Source organism: Bison bison, unplaced genomic scaffold, assembly GCF_000754665.1.
Source record: "Bison bison bison isolate TAMUID 2011002044 unplaced genomic scaffold, Bison_UMD1.0 scf7180017864063, whole genome shotgun sequence".
Taxonomy (NCBI): Eukaryota; Metazoa; Chordata; class Mammalia; order Artiodactyla; family Bovidae; genus Bison; species Bison bison.
In genome coordinates this window covers 7,849,189-7,869,835 of record NW_011494635.1, presented here as the reverse complement: position 1 = coordinate 7,869,835, position 20,647 = coordinate 7,849,189, and the positions used below count along the sequence as shown (strand labels likewise).

The window sequence follows — 20,647 nt, the reverse complement described above, 5'->3', positions numbered from 1 at the left end:
ATGCACTGGAGAAGGAAATGGCAACCCACTCCAGTGTTCTTGCCTGGAGAATCCCAGGGACAGGGGAGCCTGGTGGGCTGCCGTCTGTGGGGTTGCACAGAGTCGGACACAACTGAAGTGACTTAGCGGCAGCAGAGTTACAGGAAGTGTCCAGTTTACTCTGCTTGGAGCACAGTGGATGTGAGGATTGTGAGGTACCACTTACTAAGATTGACTTGTGATGCCACATGCTGGAGCATCAGGGCTGTTCTTAGCTTCATCTCCCACAAACTCGGAGATTTTAAATAGGCTTGTTTCCTTCCTTGTAAAGGGAGTTACGTGTTTGAAGACCTGCTTGGCCTCAAAACCTGTGCCATCCTGGGAAACCATTTACACAATTTGGTTTTAGTTTCAGCTGTAGGAATTTGAAACTTGAAGTTCTTTTGAGTGTTTACGTAGAAGAAATAAAATATGTAATTCCCTTTGGAAAAAGTGTACTAGTGCTCGGTGTCAGAGCTCCTCATTCGCTTACTCGTTCACTTTCAGCACAACCTTTTTTCTCTGCAGGATTCTAAGCTGCCTTCCTCGGTTCGCAGTACTCTTCTGGAACTGTTTGGTCAAATAGAAAGAGAATTTGAAAACCTTTATATTGAAAACTTAGAATGTGAGTATTGCTCTTATTTGAAATACTTTTATAACCTGTCACTTCTCCATATGGATATTTGAGAGTTTCATCTCTGGGTCACATTCACCTTTGTACCCCTTTTCTTTTCTGCTTTGACGTGTTTGGGGGGGCTTATGATGGCACTTGTTTACTATCTTCCAGCTCCGCACACTCAGGGCAGGGTCTGGGGGCAGGGGGTTGGGGGCGTCTGTCTCCTGCTGGAGTGGGTTGTGACCGCAGGTCCCTGCAGAGTGAGGACAGAGGCCCCATCTTGCGTTCCCGCACCCTGCGTCTGCTTCTGTTCTTCCCCATCTCCTGCCTTCCTCTTCCTTCTTCACGTCCACTGTGATTCAATACTTTTCTCTTCACTTTTTTTCTGTTTTTGGTCGCACCGTGTGACTTGCATGACTAGTTCACCGACCAGGGAATGAACCCAGGCCCTTGGCAATGAAAGCCCAGAGTCCTAACCACTGGACCGCCAGGGAACTCCTCACTGTTAAATTTTTTCTTTTTTTCTTTCAACTTTTAGTCTTTGAGATGTGTAGCCTTCACTTGACGCTCTGGTGCCAGACAACAGTAACGATAGTCAGGTTTTGTTATTGTACATTTCCCCTAATGATTTCAGGCGAGACTGTAAGTATTCTATTGAGTTTCAGACAGGACCAGAACAGTGTTTTTAAGTGCACAGAATAAAGTACAAAGGACACGAACTCTGTTGAAATCCAGGAGCCCCGTTTGGGGGTCAGTAGCACAGTGTCTTTCTGGGGTGGCATGAGTGGTGGACTTTGTGTTTTTGGAATGTCTTTGAGTTTTTTGGAACTCTGTGGCCATCCTCTTGTTTACTGGTATATCATTCACGTGCTTGTTTAGACAATTCTAACATGCAACATTTTTATGTACTCAGTTTTGGAACTGGTAAATATACCTGAAAAGCACATTTTACTTTTCAGTGCGTAGAGAAGTCGAGACTCTTAATGAGCGCTTAGCAGCTGAAGGACAAGCGATCGATGGAGCAGAACTGAGTAAGGGCCAACTCAAGACGAAAGGTGAGGCTGGCTTCCTGCAGGCGACTGCAGGGAGAAAGTCTGACTCCAGTGCAGACTCGCTTCCTCTGCATGGTCAGCAAGCTTGAGTAGCATCCCTTGGATCCGGGTGTGGAAGGACGAGGAGGCTCCAAGAAGCCCATGTTTCTGCTGGTGTGGGCACACCCCGGGCTTGCATTGTCCTCCGTGTCCTTGAGCCATCTCCCCGTCCCAGCTCTGACATTCTTGCTTGTGTGATTTCTTGACGGTTGGTTCTGTGTCTCTGCAGCCAGTCACAGCACCAGCCAGCTTTCTCAGAAACTGAAGACCACCTACAAGGCCTCCACCAGCAAGGTATGTGTGGCTCTCGGGCCTTCATGAGTGTGTGGGTCTGCACGTAGTGCGATGGGAAGAGAGGAACCTAATATTTAAGACAAGTATTGTCGATGTTAAGTGGCTCCAGGGCAGAGGCACCTGGATGCTACCTATGCTGCTTACTGTGGCTGACACAGCATGTGTTAGTAGGTGTGGTCTTTTTTGTGGGAAAGTACATTTTTTATTGTTAATGTGGCTTGATGAAGAGATTCTGAATTCAGAGAAGCTAACAAATGGGTATAAAGCAATGGAACTTACATTGTGAGTTGTAGTTACGTTTTAGTTCATCTCTTCTTTAGTTTGCAAAGTATGATAAAAAAGTGAAGGTCCAAAGGCAGAATAGAGACATTTGTCATATTTTGCTGTTTTACAAATCATCATTTAAAATGGCAAGGATTTAATTATTTGGGAATTAGTTTATCTCTGGCGAAATACTACTATGAAGTAATATTTTGAGGTGATTTGTGTGCATCTCTGCTTTGGGGTATTTGGAATAAACAAAATAAATTACCTGCCTTAAACGAGTGTATAGTACTTTTGCTTAATATTAGGAGGAAGTTGAAATTTGTGGTGAGTCTGCTATGAAGGCATAAATAGTTTTTTATTAGCTTTTTATTTTTCCCTTAAGTAACTTAAGCTTGTATCCACAGTGAGATGAACTGCAATTCAAGGAGCAGCTTCAGTCTTAGGCTATTTCTGCTTATTTGAAAGTCTTTGGTAATTTTTTGTTTTTTAAAAAACATGAATATTGCTGACATTTTCTTGTGTTTCCTTTGATAACTCTAGGATGTAAGTGGCTTACTAAAATTTTTTTGTTCTGTTATATCTAGCTTACATTTAGTAGTTTTGAATTTTTAAATAAACATTAAAGTACTTTTTTAAAATGTCAAGTGACATTACGTTCTTATTTAACTTCTTACGTTGTTTTGAATTATATTGTTTATTCCAGTTTATATATACAGTGTATGGTCTTAGAATTCCACAATTTTCTGATCATTTCTGAAGTAGAGGAAGAAAGGATTATATAGAGTCAACCTCTTACCATGAGTAGTAAAATTTAAGATTTGAACAAAGATAAGGATGTGTACGATAATTGCTTTTAAAAAATGTATTAGAAATACTAAAAGCCCCAGTCATTTTAGAGACTAAAAATTTATCTGAATTTATAAGAAACATACTATTAACGATCTTAGTAGCCTGTGCACACACCTTAAAGAGTGAAGGTGAAATGGAGTCCAGGTCTGCTCTGCTGCAGCGAGTGTTCTTGGAGGAGTGGATGGGTTCAATCTCCTCACCCCCAGCAGACCCGCCCCTCCTGGGGCCTGTGGACTGGCTCTGAGGCCTGTGGGGGCAGCACCACATGCTAACCAGCAAACTGTTTCCCAGGAACTTGTGAAATTGTTCACATAGGTTTTTATAAAGATAAGGTTCTTTTGCTGTGAAAAAGCCTCTCTTTGTTGTTGTTCAGTCTCGCTAAGTCGTGTCCAACTCTTTGCGCCCCATGGACTGTAGCTCGCCAGGCTTCCCTGTCCTTCACTGTCTCCTGGAGTTTGCTCAAACTCATGTCTGTTTGAGTCGGTGATGCCATCCACCCATCTCATTCTCTGTTGTCCCCTTCTCCTCCTGCTCTCAATCTTTCTCAGCATCAGGGTCTTTTCCAGTGAGTTGGCTCTCTGCATCAGGTGGCCAAAGTATTAGAACTTGAGCATAGGTCCTTCTAATGAATATTCAGGGTTGATTTCCTTTAGCATTGACTGGTTGATCTCCTTGCAGACCAAGGAACTCAAGAGTCTTCTCCAACACCACAGTTCAGAATCATCAGTTCTTTGGTACTCAGCCTTTTTCATGGTTCAGTTCTCACATCTGTACATGACTATGGAAAGAACCATAGCTTTCACTATATGAACCTTTGTTGGCAAAGTGATGTCTCTGCTTTTTAATATGCTATCTAGGTTTATCATAGCTTTCTTTCCAAGGAGCAAGCATCTTCTAATTTAATGACTGCAGTCACTGTCCAAAGTGATTTTGGAAACCAAGAAAATAAAATCTGCCACGGACTCCCCTTTTGTTTCTCCTGTTTGCCATGAAGTGATGGAACCGGATGCCATGATCAGTTTTCTGAATGTTGAGTTTTAAGCCAGTTTTTTAACTCTCCCAAGTCTTTGAGACCCCATAGATTGTAGCCTGCCAGGCTCTTCTGCCCATGGGATTTCCAGGCAAGAATACAGAGTGGGTTGCCATTTCCTCTTTCAGGGGATCTTCCAGACCTAGGGACCAAACCCGCATCTCTTTCATCTCCTTCATTGGCATCGGCAGGTGGATTCTTTACCACTAGCGCCACCTAGTGCTGGCGTGCTGCAGTCTGTGGGGTCAGACATGACTGAGCAACTGAACGCTGACAGGGAACTACAGCAAGCGCCACCTGGGAAGCCCTTTGTTTTTTAGAGTTTAAATTTTATTTTAGTGCAAAGGATAATTCGGAAGCATCCTTCTGCATTTGCATCACAAGTGTTCCCTGGAGGTAATTCAGTCTCATGGGCCTCTGTGCAGTTATGCCTGAGTCCATATTTGGAAAACAGTGCTTCAGTGGTCAGAATGTGGCGTGCACCTGGAAGCGGTGCCTGAGACCATCTGCTTGGTGGCATCAGTCGCAATCCCTCTCCTCCAGCTTCACTGGAAATGTGGTTGGCACAAGTCTTGGCCATGGACCCGTGTTTCTGCTGGGCAAGTGGGGGCAGTTCATATCTCAGAACAGTGGTATCTGAGAAGTTGCCCACCACTTGTCATGAGCTTTGCCCCCGCCCCTCCTGAAAGTGTCTGGATGGCTTGTGGGATGTCAGTTCCCCAACCAGTGATGGAACCCGTGCACTTGGCAGTGAGCGCGCAGAGTCCTGACTGTGGGACCACCTGGGAAGTGCTGTCCCTCCTTTTACATTTAAGCCGAGTCAGGAGTGTGTACTGAAGAGTGAGTCTCTCTGCTGGAAGTCTGTTTCAGCCTTTCACTGTGTCAGGAATCATTTGAAGGCTCATGCTGGTGGTGGTGAAATAGTGGATTGTGTTTTAAGTGTTTATACTGAAATTAAACATAGATGCATTTTTAGGGCTTTGCTAAATCAGTGTTTAAAGCAGCTGTAGAATACCTCACACTTTTTTTTAAAGTTGGTTTTACCATTTCAGTATTCTGATTAACTTTAAAGGCTGAAAAGCCATCTTTTATCCCAGAACAGTTAGAAAACCAAACCCTTTATGTTTTGTTAGCGTCTCCCTCAGGCCCTTCCATTGTGAGAGAAAGCAGGGCTGCGTGCTGTGTGGGTCATCCAGGACGGTGCCTCCTGACCGCTGGGCCTGAGTGTCCGTGCCAGACTGTGTGCCGCCTGAGGCCAGGGTCCACTGGCCCTGCCCTGCCCCCTTCCCCCTCAGGAGCAGGGCTGGCTGAGGCTGTGCTCAGTGACCTCATCTGTTATTTTTTCATTCCTTCCCACCTTAGATTCTTTTTCTCCTGGTTTGGTGTGAGTTACTAAAAATAAGAAAATACAGGTCTCCCAATAGTAAGAGTAATTAGTGTTAAGGGTTTGGGGTGTACCTACCTGACTTTTTATGTCCTGCTTTTTTTTTTTTTTTTTTTGAGAATTTGGAAATGTTGTGTGATAGTTTCGGTTTGTGTATGAGGACATGTAAGGTACACAGACAGGCAGGCAGGCAGTGGGGGGTGGTTGTAGGGTTCTTCTGAGGCTTTTGTAAGGACTTTGCCCTGCTTTGTGAGATCTAACTGCACTTACACTGTGTTGCTATAACGTTTTAAATTTTCTTTTCAATGATTTATGAATCATTTATAAATTTGATTTATAAATCATTGATTTATAAATCACTTTTGATAAATCACATTGATTTATAAATCACTTTTCAATGATTTATGTATTTCCAAACATATTTTTTTTTAACTGAAACATATTTGCTCAATAAATTCCATCACAATTTCAGATCGTCTCCAGCTTCAAGACCACCACATCCCGGGCAGTGTGCCAGCTTGTGAAGGAGTATATTGGCCACCGGGATGGCATCTGGGATGTCAGTGTGGCAAGGACGCAGCCTGTGGTGCTGGGGACGGCGTCTGCTGGTGAGTCTGGAACCACCCCAGCCTGCGGCAGGGCCTTCCTGGAGGTAGTGTGGCCAAACGCTTAGCTGTGTGCCTATCGGCATCCGAGTGAGTGGCTGCGTTTGGAACCACTCACTGACCGGGACGCTGTCCAGTGGCACAGGGTGGATTGCCTCTCCATGGCATTAGGTAGTTGTGATTGGCTTTCTTGTCAGCCATAGTCCGCGTACATTTGCTTTGATAGTGTATTGCCCCTCCAAGGACATGCTGTGTGGTCTGACAGCGCCATGCTGGCCTGGTGTAGGGGTTCCACTGCCAGGAGTCCTGGGGCGGCATCAGAGAGCCCCGTTCTCCTCCTTGGAGAGGAAGTGTCTTCTGAGAGCTAATAACCTAATAACCCTTCAGAAAAAATTCCCGGAATTAAAAATGTGCTCGCTTGTGGAAAAGGAGTGCCAACTTGTGAGAAGTTATGTGCTACATCCAGCCTTTCTGAGTGGGAATAGGAAATGTAAAGTCATTAGAATGATGAAGAAAGTTTTCTGTTGTTTAAAACTGTGTTCATACATGAGCACCGCAGATTATTTTGGAAATTTTAGCTTAAAAAGGATACAGATTCCTTTTTATGACTTCTGAAATCTCACATGGGTAATCAGCACTTTGTGTCAGGTTTCCTTAATGAGTGTCCTTTTTATCTTTGTTTTGGAGAGGTCCACAGAGCATGGGTTATCTCAGATAATTTGGAACTGGAGTTGGGTGCTGTTTGCATTTGAATATAGCTTGATGTTCTGAAAAGTCTTACTATTTCAAAAAGGTGAGGAGCCCATGACCCATGGACCCTGGTGTCTCAGGTCCCAGGCCTGGTGCTGGCAGCATGGCCATGCCCCAGGAGTCAGGTTCCCAGGTTCCCCTGCCAGTTCCATGGCCTCGGGCGGGTCACTGGCCCCCTGTCCTCTTGCATCAGTTGGATTACAGAGGAGTGTGAGCAAAATCCCATGAGATACTAGTGGTGATGAAACTTCTCAGTTTAGAATTTTTATCCTCCTGTTTAATTAAAAAGACTAATGTTGGCAGCGGCTCACTTGTGTTTGTTTGGATCTTGCAGATCACACAGCTCTGTTGTGGAGTATCGAGACGGGTCGGAGCCTCGCCAAGTACACGGGCCACGTGGGGTCAGGTGAGCCGTAGATCGCGGGGCGTCCCCTTATGGGGGCTGGGCCTCAGCCTCTTGCCTTGCACGGTCTGGGACTGACGTGTGTCCACTGGCTTCGCGCTGTCCAATTGCTGAGGCTCTGTGGTGCAGAGGTGCTGTATGTGAGCCCTGTGGGTGCTGGTGGCTGCTGGGCTCCTTGCTGCGGACACCATGGGCTGTCCCACTCTCCCTTCTTCCTTCTGGCGCCCCGGCTCTGGGCCTGTGTCTCGTTGCCCCTGGCCGACTCACCCTTCACCCTGCACACAGACTTGGAGGTTGTGTCCACTACCCGCCTCCAGGGTCTGCTGTGTCCCCCACGGACTTGGGTAAACACCTCCTCTCCCCCTCCTCCCTGGCACATCTCCCGTCCTATCAGTGGGGGTGTACTGCTCTCCCATCGGGGCTGTGGGCCAGGTCCTGCTTGGCCCCCCACCCCTGCCTCGTCCACTGTCCCCTCCAGCTGGACCCTTCATCTCCCTCAGGACCATACCTGGGGGCTGTTGCTCCTGCAGTGGGTGTGACATACTGAGTACTCGTCAGCCTGAGCATTAAGAAAGCGTTAGCTTGTGTGACAAACCCATGGGGGCCTTGTGCTCATCCTTCTCACTGCCATCTCCACTTCTCAAAGTCAGCCACTTGGAACAGTTTTAAATCTTCTGCTCTTTCCTTCCATTTAGAAAAATAGCCTGTCTTATTGTTTGTTACTTTTTTGGGTTTTAGACAAGAGAGGGCTCCTGTTAAGAAGGGAGACGGGCTCTGTGTTCCTTGTCCTCGCCGCCGCCCTGTGCAGCCCGTGGCTCCCCGGGCACATGCCTCACTTGCAGTCCCCAGCTTTGCTGTCCTGAAGGGAGTAGTGGTCTCATTTCTGTGCACATTGTGAACTCGTGGCTTCTCTGAAGGGTGGGCGTGTGGGCAGTGAACAGTGTCCCCCACCATAATCTACCTTTGCCTTTTGTAATTAAGTTTTCTTTTTTCATCTTGGTTTACTTTTAGCCCTCAGTGACTTCTCAGTGTTTAAGAGATCAAGTATTGTTTTCCTGTGTAGCCGATTCTTGAGTGGTTTGGTAGTTCATATTTAGTTATTTTGCGTTGTATCTGTGTTTTCTTTATTCATAGTTTAACGGAATGAGAAGACTTAATATTGAACTATCATAATTCTTTAGTTTTTAAATTTAACTTTACAACATATACTGTAGTTGTAATAGATATTGATGATATATTCTTATTGTAAACCTGTTTTTTCAATATTTTTACTTTGCAGTAAATTCCATAAAATTTCATCCATCAGAACAGTTGGCCCTCACCGGTATGTTGATTTTTTTTTTTTCTTTATTGAATAGTTATTGCTGATCTGAAAACAATTGTCATTCCTTTTCTTATCAGTAGCGTCAGGATTAGCCGTGCCATTCACAGAAGTTGGTTGTTAGTAGACATTTCACAAGTTGCATGAAAAATGAATAAAGAAAACAATACCAAGGGTTATTTTTAACCAGCAGTGGCTTGTGAGTTAGTTCGGTTCTCCTGGAGGTCTTTTTACAGAGCCTATCCCTGCTGCCCACTCTCTGACTCTCAGGCTCTCTCAGTCCCTGTGTGCACAGAAAGGAGGTCAGCGGTCCTGGCTTGGGCACCTCCAGGGCTTAGGTCTTCACTTCTTCCCAAGTGGTCCTCCCAGAAAGAGCTGTGGTCTCTTGGGTTTGTCTCTACCTCATCTAGTGGTCTTACAAACACTTTCATGGTCACAGTGAGGAGTTGGCCCATAAAACTGTGTGACCCTGTGGACCCCTGTCGTGTTTTGGGGACACGGATGTAACCTGGAGGGTGAGTGTGTGTCTAGACCAGTGACCAGCAGGCTTTTCTGTGAAGGACCAGAGTACCTGTTTTCATCTTCAGGCTGGTTTGAACAGGCCTGCACCTGTGGACAGGTGACCGCTAGTGAACGTCTGAGCTGACCTCTGGGGAGCCGTCAGCTGGGAGTGAAGCCTTGTTATGGGGGCCGTTTGTTGTGTGATTGGGGAGCCGGAGGGAGACCAGGGACAGCTGGGCTGGAGAGAGGGGGATGAGGTTGAGACGTGTTGGCAGGCTGCGGTGGGGACAGAAGCCGGCAGAGTGGTGGCCTGGGGAGAGGAGGCACATGGGGCTGGGGCTGGATGCCAGCTCGAGAGGCCAGAAGGTCGGACACTTTGATGCCCTGAGGCCCATGCTACCATCCACTGCTTTGGGGAGCTTTGCAGCCTTTGCAGCTAGGGAAGGTGGAATCCAGACAGTGCTCCTGTCTGGGGTGGAGGCGGCCCTTTGGCATGTCTGCAGGCCATCTGTGCCTCTCAGCAGCCCTCTGTCTTTCCTGGGTTCTGAGCACCCCTCGCAGCCTGGCTACTGACAGTGAGGTCTCGGTACCAGCTGCTCCCTTGCCGGGGCGAGGTGCCTCCTGGTTCAGCAGACGGGATCGTGCACTCGAGTTACTGTGGACTTGGGTGTCTGTCGTCTTAGATTAGCCAGGTGGAGAATGAAATCCACGCCTTGTGAGTTTTCTCTGAGCCTTCAGAGCTTTCCACCTTGGGATGGAGGGAATTATTTTTATAGGTAATTATCTCGGGGCACCTTTGCTATTCCTGGGAACATCTCAGAAGAACCTGTTTAAGTCAAGTCAATCCCTTGTGATCCCTCAAGGAGTGGACTTAGCGGGGTCTCTCACCCATGCTCGTCTGCGTGCCGGTAACGCACTGCCCCGCCCCGCCTTCTCTCCTCAGCCTCTGGAGATCAGACTGCCCATGTGTGGAGGTATGCAGTCCAGCTGCCTGCTCCTCAGCCTGCGGCCGACTCTAGTGTAAGCAGCACGTTTACTTACCCTGAGAGCACGACCCGGGGTATGTCGGTGGGTTCTGGACATCTGTGAGTTTTAGGAGGAACTTAATGGTTTCTGTTGTGGACTGAATGTGTGTGTCCCCAAATTCATAGCTTAGAACCCTCACCGTGGGGGGCTGTCCATGGAGATGGGCCTCTGAAGAAGTCACTGAGGTCAAGTGAGGTTGCAGGGTGGGGCTCTGACCAGCAGGATTGGTGTCTGGAGGAGAAGAGGCACCCGAGGGCTCCCTGTACCTTCTCCCTGCGTGCACTCAGGAGAGGCCAAGCGAGGCCACCGTCTGCCTGCCAGGACACCAGCCGGGTGCCAGGCCGCCCAGCAGACCAGGGCGTGCGTCTGTCTACATCGCCTGTGGTTACGTTTACTTTATCTTTTCCACAAAAGTTATAACATATACATATGTTAGTCCTTTAATTTTAAGGTTAGGTTAAATTTTTAGTGTTTTATGTATTTGATTGTAGACAACTTGTCTGTCTCTCATGTGAGATAAACCCTGTAGGTTAGTGGGGCGTGTGATGTCATTGTCACGTGGGTCAAGTTTTAATGTTGGTGACAAGTTAGGTTGCATGTTGAGAAGAACGGACCACAGGTTTAAACCACAGACCGCCCAGTTCCTACCTGTCCTGTCGGGTGTACTTGCACCACATCAGCCCAGTGCCACCTTTGGGTCCTCACGTGCGCTCTCATCCTCCTCCTGGGTGACTTGATCTGATCTTGTTTCTGTGGGGTGTGCACATAGGGGCCCTCCCTGGGCTGCTCCCGCAGGTGGGGGTCCTCGCAGGCCCAGGGCACTGGGTGAGTTCACGCTGTGAGGGTTTCTCTAGTTGCGGCGAGTGGGGGTACTCTCCAGTTGTGATGCACAGGCTTCTCACTGCAGTGAGTTCTCTTGTTGCAGAGCATAGACTCCAGGATGCATGGGCTTCAGTAGTCTCAGCTCCCGGGCTCTGGAGCACAGAACTTGATAGTTGTGTCTCTCAGACTCAGTTCCTCTGAGGCATGTGGGGTCTTCCTGGACTAAGGATTGAACACATGTCTCCTTCATTGGCAGGTGGATTCTTTACCACTGAGCCTCCAGGGAAGCCACTTAAGAATTCATTTTTAATTGAGTGTGTTATGTATATATTTTTTATTTTAACAGAGATTTTATTTTAACTCTGCCGTGTTTGTAGACGTGACACACATATCCTTGTGTACGTGTGTCCATGTGGTGTGTGCTCCCACATGGTGTGTGTGTGCATGTTTACTTAGTGCCAGACACCCGCTGGGACGGTCATAATGGTAATTAAGTCCTGGAAGGATAGGCGGTAGCGGTCTGACTGTGCGGCTGGTCTGCAAGGTCAGGATCCCCAGGGACCTGCCTCTGCTTCCCCAGCAGCAGCTCTGTGGCGAGGACGAAGTGGAGTGCTCTGACAAGGACGAGCCTGATGCAGATGCCGACGCGTCCAGCGACTGTCCCACCATCCGGGCGCCGCTGACATCTCTGAAGAGCCACCAGGGAGTGGTCATAGCTGCTGACTGGCTGGTTGGCGGGAAGCAGGCAGTGACAGCCTCCTGGGACAGAACGGCCAACCTGTACGATGTGGAGACGTCAGAGCTCGTCCACTCCCTGACAGGTGCGTCGTGTGGGAGGGACTTCTCGTCTGGACTGAGTGTTGGCACAGCTGTGATTTTCAGAGATCCTCCTGAGTAATGGAGCCATTAGTGGTTAAATTTATCTTTTCTTCAGGGGGTGTAATTGCATCTAGAGATGTGCAGTATGTAGATATTTGAATGTGGTTGGTGTGTTAGCTTTTTTTTGGATTTAATTTCCACACACTTAGTATCTTAAAATAACATGCTGTTCCTTGGCCAGGAGTTTTGGGCACGTGCTTCCTGACGCTCTGATTATCAGGGGGTCGTGGGCGGGATGAGAATGCTGGCGGGGTTGTGCCCTCACCTGAGACCTGCGGTCCTCTTATTGCCATTGCAAGGATCCCTTTCCTGTGGCCGTTTGTCTGCCAGTTTTCGGCTGGGGGCAGCTTTCAGTACCTGGAGGCGGCTGCAGGCCCCCTCCCCCAGCCCTGACAGAGGCTTCTCACCACATGGTGTTGGCTTTCCTCCGGGCCAGCAGGAGCGAGTCTCTCTCAAGGCTCACCTGACTGTGGCAGGCCACCCAGGAAGTCTGGGTTTTTTTTTGACTAACTGAAAGCCATGCAATTTGGAGGCCTTAGTCATATCTGCAAAACCCATTTTGCGTTATAATGTACTGAGATCACCAGAACACCATCCCACACATCTGCAGGTTGTGCCCACATGCAGGGCAGGAGTCCAGCAGGGCGTGTATAGCCCCGTGCCCACCACCAGCCTTCATACCTGCTTGTCAGTGCATTTTGTCATTGAGTGACAGGGATGTGTCTCACCATGTGCTTCCCCCTTGGGTTATTAGAGGTTCTTCTCACATGCGAAACTCAGAACTGTACTTTCTCACACATTTGGCCATTAGAGACCCTCCTGACCTTTCATCCGTCGGGGTCAGGAGTGTCCCTCCCACACTGCTCATTCAGCTCTTTCGAATGCACGAGGGGAAGGAACACGGGTCCCCCTTGATCCCACACACCGTCCCCGCAGCTGCTTTTCCCGGGAGCCGGGCGGGGGCCTCACTGTGACTGCGTCTTCCATCTCCCACAGGGCATGACCAGGAGCTGACGCACTGCTGCACGCACCCGACCCAGCGGCTGGTGGTGACCTCCTCTCGCGACACGACGTTCCGCCTGTGGGACTTCCGCGACCCTTCCATCCACTCCGTGAACGTGTTCCAGGGCCACACGGAGTGAGTCTCGGTCGCATAAATGTCTTTTTAACTGTGGTCTGGGCTGGGAGGTGACTGGGTTTTCTAGGATGGTTTTCTTGATCCTCCTAACCCAGTGGTTTTCTGAGCATTGAAACAAACACTCAGGTGTGCTGTTCTCAGGAGTGTGGCTCTTCTTCCCTTGTGTCACCCTGGAAAGTCCCTGTGGAGGGTTCTCAGTGGATGGTTGCTGACACACAGGCAGTGTTTCTTACTGTGTGACTGCATGTTTCATGTTATTATGATGTGGAACACACTTTAGGAAAGCTCATCTTAGGGCATATTTTCATTTATAGGGACTCAGCACAAGTTCTCTAGTGAAGTGTGTTAGACTCTTAACATCTTCCGTGATATGAGTACTTTAACTCGAAATACAGGTAATTCGAGTGTTCTGTGTGCTGGTTGTTCCTAAGGCAAGATGTAGCGGTGTAGGCTTCAGCATCACTGACTCAGTTCTGTAGCCCAGCTTCTCTAGGAGCTGGAAGAGATACTGTTTTCTCCTTTTTATTTCTGGTACTGTTACGTGGCTCCTGTGCCTTTTTCAGAAAGTAGGGTTTGAGATATAACACTATTGTGTAAGATAAACGAACGTCTGTAGGACGAGTCCCCCTGAGATCTGGCTGTATTATTTTTGCTGGGTGGAGAGAGAGCTCCGGGTGGAGTGTCTGTTCGGGGTTTTCATTGTACATTTGTGAAAGAGACAAATGAGCCCCCCACCCCCTTTTTGGTATGTTGCTTTTATTTTCACTCTGTATTATGAAATTTCTTCATTATAATAGGAATCTTAACAGGATTTATGTAGTGAAGCTTGGGGTCTGTATTATTACAAGCTTTTGGTGGCCCAAGGTATACCAATTTGACTGAAAAGCAATTTTAGAAACCTTTTGTAACTAGCTGTTTTCCTGATAAGTGGGGATTGTAGTGTGTTCTGTTCTTGGAAATGACAGAGATGTTTAGTTGGAAAAATTTGGAATGTCACAGGAGTTTCAACTATTGGCAGTTCACTTCTCATGTATTTCTGTCATCAGCCTTAGCCGAAACCCAGAACTTTTTGTCTGATGGGCTCGGTCCTTGTGCGTTCATGTGCTTTCCACCACCACCTGAGGATGGCCTGGTGGGGACGACGCCCTGGCCCCTCTGTGACGTGCAGTCAGTGGGGCTGGACTCCGGCCATGCGGGTTGGATCCAGGGCCGTTCATGTGAACGGCTCTCACTGTCATGAAACTTACTCTGACGCTGGAACCCCTGCTGCACTTGAGAGGAGCCCCCCAGCACCACCGCCTCCTGTGGAGTGCGGCAGAGATGTCACCCTGTTTTTAGTTTCATTTTGCTTTGTTTCCATTGCGATAAAAAGGGGCCAGCAGTGGAGGCAGTCACTGGTCATTAAGCTTCCCCCGTGGGTGGCCGATGACTCCAGGCTGTGCCCAGCTGATGGTGTCTACACGTGCCATAAATTCTGGCATTGAAGAAATCAGAAATTAGCTCAGCACGGAATATTTCATTCTTAGAAATATCTGAGAATGCAGAGTTTTTTCTTTTTTTTTGCCTAAATTCCTTTCATACACTTGTTTACTTTATTCCTAGAGTGTGAACTCAGGTGCTTTCTTGTCTAAAGAAAACAAGATACGATGTCTCACAGAAAAATTTCTGTCTGCACTTCTTCTGGACCTGATAAGGTGTTGGCAGGATGTCTTGAGCTCCCTGGGGCAGGGAGCAGGGTGGGGCGGTGGTGGTGCCTGTAAGAGGTCGCACCCACGCCTCTACACGTGTTATGTTCCGTGAAGCCCGTGTCGCTTCTGATAGGTGCTGCATGCGGCTCTGAGGCCTATGTGCACGCGACCTTGTCAGGGCCCTCGGCTGGATAGTGTCAGTACCTTCTGTCGTGTATTTTCTCGTAGGACGCAGGGCCTGGCATGCGGTGATCGAGGGAGCGGTTCTGGGATTTAGCCTCATTGTGAAGTGGACAGGAGTGTCTGCACTGAGCCTGGGGGCGGCTGGAGAGGGGCATCAAGTGAGGTCTGGCCTTGCTTGCTGGAGTGTCCCCTGCCCTCCTCCAGGGGAAGCCAGACTTGAAATCCTAGAAAGAATCGGTGTGGTGCAAACCTGACTTCCTTTGAATGCTTGCTATCTCAGGGTCTGCTCCTTGGGGAGCTGGCCTTTCAGGACTCCTCAGAAGTTTGTGTCATTGGGAGATGAGTTTCCACTTCTCATTCAGGTATCTGAGATCGTGAACTGTGGGAGCCGAGCATTCTCTAACTTGGGGGTGCCAGTGCTTGTGGGGGCGGCGCTCTGAGGGCCCAGGGTGTCCCCAAGGATGGGTTCCTCCTCGGGGACCTTAGCGTCTTAAGCACAGCTTGGAGGCCAGTGGGTGGAAGGTGGGGGGCTGCCCGAGCCCTGTGAGCAGCATCGGTTAGGTCCTTGTGGGTTTGTGCGCAGCACTGTCAGGCAGGAGGGTGGCGTGGGCCATGTGTCACGTCACACCTGGGTCTGCACTCCACGTGCCCCTTATGCTGCCTGCAAAGGTGGAGGAGTGAGGGTCTGCCTGGGCCCCGTTGCTGAAATGTGTGCTCCCTGCCTTCTCACTCTGCCCCGTCGGATGCCCCATCCCCTTCAGCGTGAGAAGGCGCCTGCGGCCGGTGCCAGAGGAGTTGCTGCCTCCTGTCTCCAGGCTTCATTTTCCACATTGTGCACTTTCTTCCTTGGCTGGGAAGTTTCAGCAGATTGTTATGCAGAGCAGCCGCTTCCCTGTGTGATGGGGGGACAGCTGTGGGTCCTAATGAGGAGCCCAGCTTTCTGTCTCCGCTGATGGAGGCCCGCAGAGGGAGCGGAACGAATGTTCTAGGCGTGCCGCGGCAGCGGAGCCGCTCTGTCAGCTGGAGGCACACGCTCGGCTGCTCTCGGCGACGAGATAAATGAGGCGGTGGGCGCTGGTGGGGCCGGGCCTTCCACCGCCCCAAGGGACCGTGTGGGAGAGGCCTTGGGAGGACAGTCCTTGGAAGAACTGCAGCCAGCCTCTCTCTTTGATGCCCCACAATACCTGTCAGGGTCCTGATGCATTGAAACCCAGTGTCTTTCAGCATTTCATTAACAGGGTTTGACAAGCTTTGTGGGGACTTTTCCCACTAATTTAGCAGTGTTAACTGAGGTTTAACTGGGCCAGACCTGAGACCGCACACCCACAGGGAGGTCGCCAGCAGTGGAGGTGTCTGCCCTAGGGCCTTGTCAGCGGCCGGGCCCTGATTGCCCTGTGACCTGAGGGGCAGCAGCACCTGGTTCCCACTCAAGCCCGCACTGTGTCCTTGTCGTTGGATGAGGAGTTTGGGTGACTCGTTGCGTTGCTCTTGGGGTTACCCTTGTCTCCATCTTTCTCCCTGTGGCGCCCTCGGCCTTTGACCTCAGCACAGTGCCCTCCAGGTCCATCCCTCTGTGTGGACACATCCTCTTTACCCAGTCCTCTGTCCATGGACTTTTTGGTTGCTTCTGTGTCGTGGCCGTTGTAAACAGGGCTGCCATGCACTTTGGGACGTGTGTATCTTTTTGATTTTTTTTTTTTTTCCAGTTAAATACCCAGGAGTGAAATTGCTGGGTCACATGATAGTTCTGTCTTTGAGGAATTTCCACAATGTTTTTCACAGTGGCTGCGCCAATTTACGTTTGCATCAGCATTGTAGGAGGGTTCCCTTTCTCCCCACCCTCTCCAACACTGATCGCTGTCTCTTTGGTGACGGCCATTCTGACAGGTGTGGAGTACCAGCTCACTGGGGTCTGGTGTGCATTTCCCTGGTGACTAGTGATGGTGAGCACGTTTTCATGGGCCTGTTTTCAGGTTTCATCTGTAAACCTCTCTTGGAGAAGTCTGTTCAGATCATTTTTTAAATGGTTTTTTTTGTTGTTGGAATGAATTTTTTTTCCAGTGCTCTGATTGAATTGTCTGAAAGTCTCAGTTGGGATGGATGTTTAATTGTCTGCTCTAGAGATTTCGGTGGGTCTTGTCTATCTGGCCCATCTTGTCTGGGAGCCTGCTCCTTGCTCCACTGCCGGGATGAGGTGAGGCCGCCTTGGAGAGGTCAGTGCGGCCCCTGTGTGCTGGCGGGGGTTAGCAGGAGAACCAGTGAGCGGAGTTGATGACTCATGGTGTCCACATCCCTGCCTCCCTGCCCGCCCGACAGGCCCTGGGGTGGCAGGATAGGGTGTCTGCTGTGCACTGTGGACAGGGACTTCCTGATGAGGTTCTGACCCCGTGCCCTCTCTTGGCAGCACTGTGACCTCTGCCGTGTTCACCGTGGGAGATAACGTGGTCTCTGGCAGTGACGACCGCACTGTGAAGGTCTGGGACCTGAAGAACATGCGGTCCCCCATTGCCACCATCCGCACAGACTCTGCCATCAACAGGTGATGGGTGCTCCCCCATGGACCATTAGGGTGGCCTTAAGGGGGCTTGTGGCATGTGTTGGCTTCCTGTAAACTTGTGTTCACTTGGTAGGGCCTTGGGAAAAGTGCTTTAGAGTCCCAGGAAAATATATTTTATTGATCCTCTAATGCACATTCTGTATTCTATAAATACTGAAACCTGGGTATAAAATCAGGTTGGTGTATTGAGCTTTTTAAGAATTAAGAATGAGTCATTTTTGGCCAGAGGTTACTGTGTAGCACATGTAAGTTACAGGTGAGTAACTCAGCCCGTTTTCTAATGCCATAGGCTGGTAACACCTTGGTTTGCTAATGTGTTTTGGCTTGAAGAGTGGAATGTGTGAAACCCCCACTACATTATCGCCTATAATGTCAAAAACTCGTGTTGTCACTGTTGGTTACGTAACTTACTTTTCTCTCCTACACATTGTAGGATCAATGTGTGCGTTGGCCAAAAAATCATCGCCCTCCCCCATGACAACCGCCAGGTGAGGCTGTTTGACATGTCAGGTGTGCGGCTGGCCAGGCTTCCACGCAGCAGTCGGCAGGTGCGTGCTGGGGCCGCCTATGCGGGCGGCTGGGGGCGGGGCCCGCTTTCTGACCTGGGGAGCTCCCAGCCAGCCTGGCTGTGTTCAGTGCTCCAGGAGCCCCTCCTGAAAGAAAGAAGTTAATTCTCACAGTGGGTTTTAATTACCCAGGTACATTCAAAACAACAGTCTCACATGCAGTCAGCAGAAGAAAGTTCACAATTTTACACCCTTTTCTTACCAGGTCTCCATCAGAAGTACTTGGTCATTTGACTCGAGAGCGCTGGGGCCCAGTGAGCAGAGGGGTGTGAGTGGGAGCATGGACCTGATGGGGGTGCTCTGGGCCCTCCACTCCCCAGCTCCCTAGCCCCTCCCCTTGCTGTGAGGTCACTGACACCAGTGTCCTGCCGTGGGCCTGGCGGTTGTGGTCTCTCGTCCAGAGCCCTGACTTCAGTGCCTGTCTCAGGTGACCCGCTGCAGTTTTCTCAGTGGTCATGGAGGGGAGGTCTTGATCCTGCGGTGGACGTCCCTCCACTGGTGGCCCTGGGCCTCTGGCCCGGGAAGGCCTCCCCAGTGTGTGGATGATACCCGCCATGGGGACGTCTTGCAGAGGGAATTTTGGTGCTGTTCTGTTGAGAGTCTGTTTTACTTACGGGATTTCTGTCAGCTTTTCTGAATTTTGCCCTGTACCTGTTGTATATTATAGTAACAGGTCAGTGTGTCCACTTTAAACTCCCCAGATAGCCCTCAGTGTTTGTTCCAGCATTCTGAAGGTGGCAGGAATCTACTTGAAAGGCTACTTATTTTATCTGTTTTATTTGGCACCAAAGGTATATTTCTAGCTCCTTTATTCCTTGAAGCAATTATTTGTTCAAAGGTACTTAGGGTCTTTGAGTGAATTACATTTGTTTCTTCCCACATCATCCATCTTCACTTATTCATTAAAACATCCCAGAGGGGCCGTTTCTGTATTCTTCCTGTTGACTGCTGTCTGACTCCTGTTCTTGGAGAAAGGCTCCTGAGGCGCTGGTTGGGCTGCACTGAGATCAGCCGTGTTCCCACCCCTCTTTTTGCGGCAGCTCCCCCAGCAGCACAGGAGGTCTCCTGACTGGTCCAATTCACGGCCCCCCTTTCTGACGGGTCGTGGGGGTGTGGTCCTGCTCAGGCCCTGCTCTGACGGCGCTGTGCCTGGTTGCAGGGCCACCGGCGGATGGTGTGCGGCTCAGCCTGGAGCGAGGACCACCCTGTGTGCAACCTGTTCACCTGCGGTTTTGACCGGCAGGCCATCGGCTGGAACATCAACATCCCAGCTCTGCTGCAGGAGAAGTGAGGGCCGTTCCGAGGCTCCCGCCGGCCGGGGACCGTGCCTGCCGGCTCGCTGGGCGCTGGGACGCCGCGGCTGTGGGCGGGGGGGCTGCGCAGGGGGCTCTCTCCTCGCTGTACCCAGCTTGCATGAAGTGTCCAGAGGTGTGCCCTGTTGCTTCTTTCCGTTTTGTGTGTGTGGGCATTGCGGCCGTGAGGTGGAGCCCCTTCCATGGCCGCTGGTGTAGTGAGTCCTTGGTGTGTCGGGTGACAGGAGGGCGGGGCGTCTGGGTGAGTGATCAGTGGTCTCTGGAGCGATGGTGCATGTGTGCCTGTCTGGCAGGAGTGGGCAGAGACCTCACGTCTGTGTGGGGTTCTGGCGTGTGCTAACTCAGCTTCACCTCTGTGTTCTGTTACAGTTGTGAAATCTGCTTGGATTTTAGAAGTTAAAAAAAGCGTAGAATGTTGAATTTGCAACATTTGGACAGTTTCTTTTGAAAAGAAAAAATTTCTGCTCTTTTTATGGAAAACCATTTCAATCTCCTGAGGTATCTCATGCTGGCAAATTCTGAAATAGAATGGTTCTAATCACTGATTCCAGACATTAAGTAAAATTTAAAGCACTTTAGTTTATAGCTGTGGTTATAAACAGTTTTTAGAAGTTTCAGATGACTTATCCATTGAATGTGACTTGACCTTTCTAGAAGGCCCTGCTACCTGAAGACAAACCTTATTTATTTTCTACACCTTGGGTTTGCATTTTTCCAAGTGGGTTCACTTCCTGGTGGCATCTGAGAGCCAGCAATGCAAATAAATGAGTTCTACCTCAGACATGAAGTATTTGGGAAACTTGGGGTGTCACTGTTACTGGCTCAGGCACTTGTGATTTAGAGCTGGAATGAACTCATCCAGATGGCAGGAGAGGTGGGCGCAGCGATGGCCCTGCCCAGGAAGGGCTGCCAGCGGCCCCTTCTGCCTGGAGCCTGTTGCTCCTGCCTTCTCAGGACTTTCTGTCCAGTGTTCACGAGTCGTGTTTCTTGTTGAGTTACAGTTTGATAGCGAGACATCTCAGTGCCCCCCAGCCTCTCCCTGCCCCGTTTGTAACCCTTGGAGGCTGTCTTGGGACAGGCACGGGGAGGGACACTGGAAGCCATCGTGTCGGCCTCGTCCTATCACCGCTTCCGTTTTGTGGTGTCACAGGTGGGGCAGCCTGAATGCTGGTCCTTCGCCCGCGGGTCCTTCGGTCAGGCCCCATGGTAGCTGACCTCAGGCCTCTCGGCCCTGGATGGTCAGGACTGGGTCGGGGTCAGACCCAGTCAGACCCCTGGCTGGCTGGGAGGGAGACCTGAGGAGCGAGGGTGAGACGGCAGGAGGTTCAGGGCAGCTTTACAGCAGT

At 49.8% G+C, this 20,647-nt stretch overlaps 1 protein-coding gene across 2 annotated transcripts in view; it reads left to right on the top strand.

Moving 5' to 3' along the window:
• The window catches only part of WDR37 (WD repeat domain 37), a 33,585-nt gene extending 12,944 nt beyond the window's left edge, over positions 1-20,641 (top strand). The window contains exons 3-14 of one of the 2 annotated variants that reach the window (XM_010836407.1): positions 547-643; positions 1,594-1,689; positions 1,955-2,019; positions 6,022-6,157; positions 7,239-7,310; positions 8,587-8,631; positions 10,073-10,149; positions 11,561-11,798; positions 12,853-12,994; positions 17,270-17,404; positions 17,856-17,970; positions 19,148-20,641. In XM_010836407.1, the coding sequence (XP_010834709.1) occupies positions 547-643; positions 1,594-1,689; positions 1,955-2,019; positions 6,022-6,157; positions 7,239-7,310; positions 8,587-8,631; positions 10,073-10,149; positions 11,561-11,798; positions 12,853-12,994; positions 17,270-17,404; positions 17,856-17,970; positions 19,148-19,279 (1,350 nt within the window). In that variant the 3' untranslated portion in view covers positions 19,280-20,641. Of the gene's footprint in view, positions 1-546; positions 644-1,593; positions 1,690-1,954; positions 2,020-6,021; positions 6,158-7,238; positions 7,311-8,586; positions 8,632-10,072; positions 10,150-11,557; positions 11,799-12,852; positions 12,995-17,269; positions 17,405-17,855; positions 17,971-19,147 lie in introns of both variants that reach the window. The other variant, XM_010836406.1, reaches the window with a different exon arrangement.
• Positions 20,642-20,647: the final 6 nt, after the last annotated feature.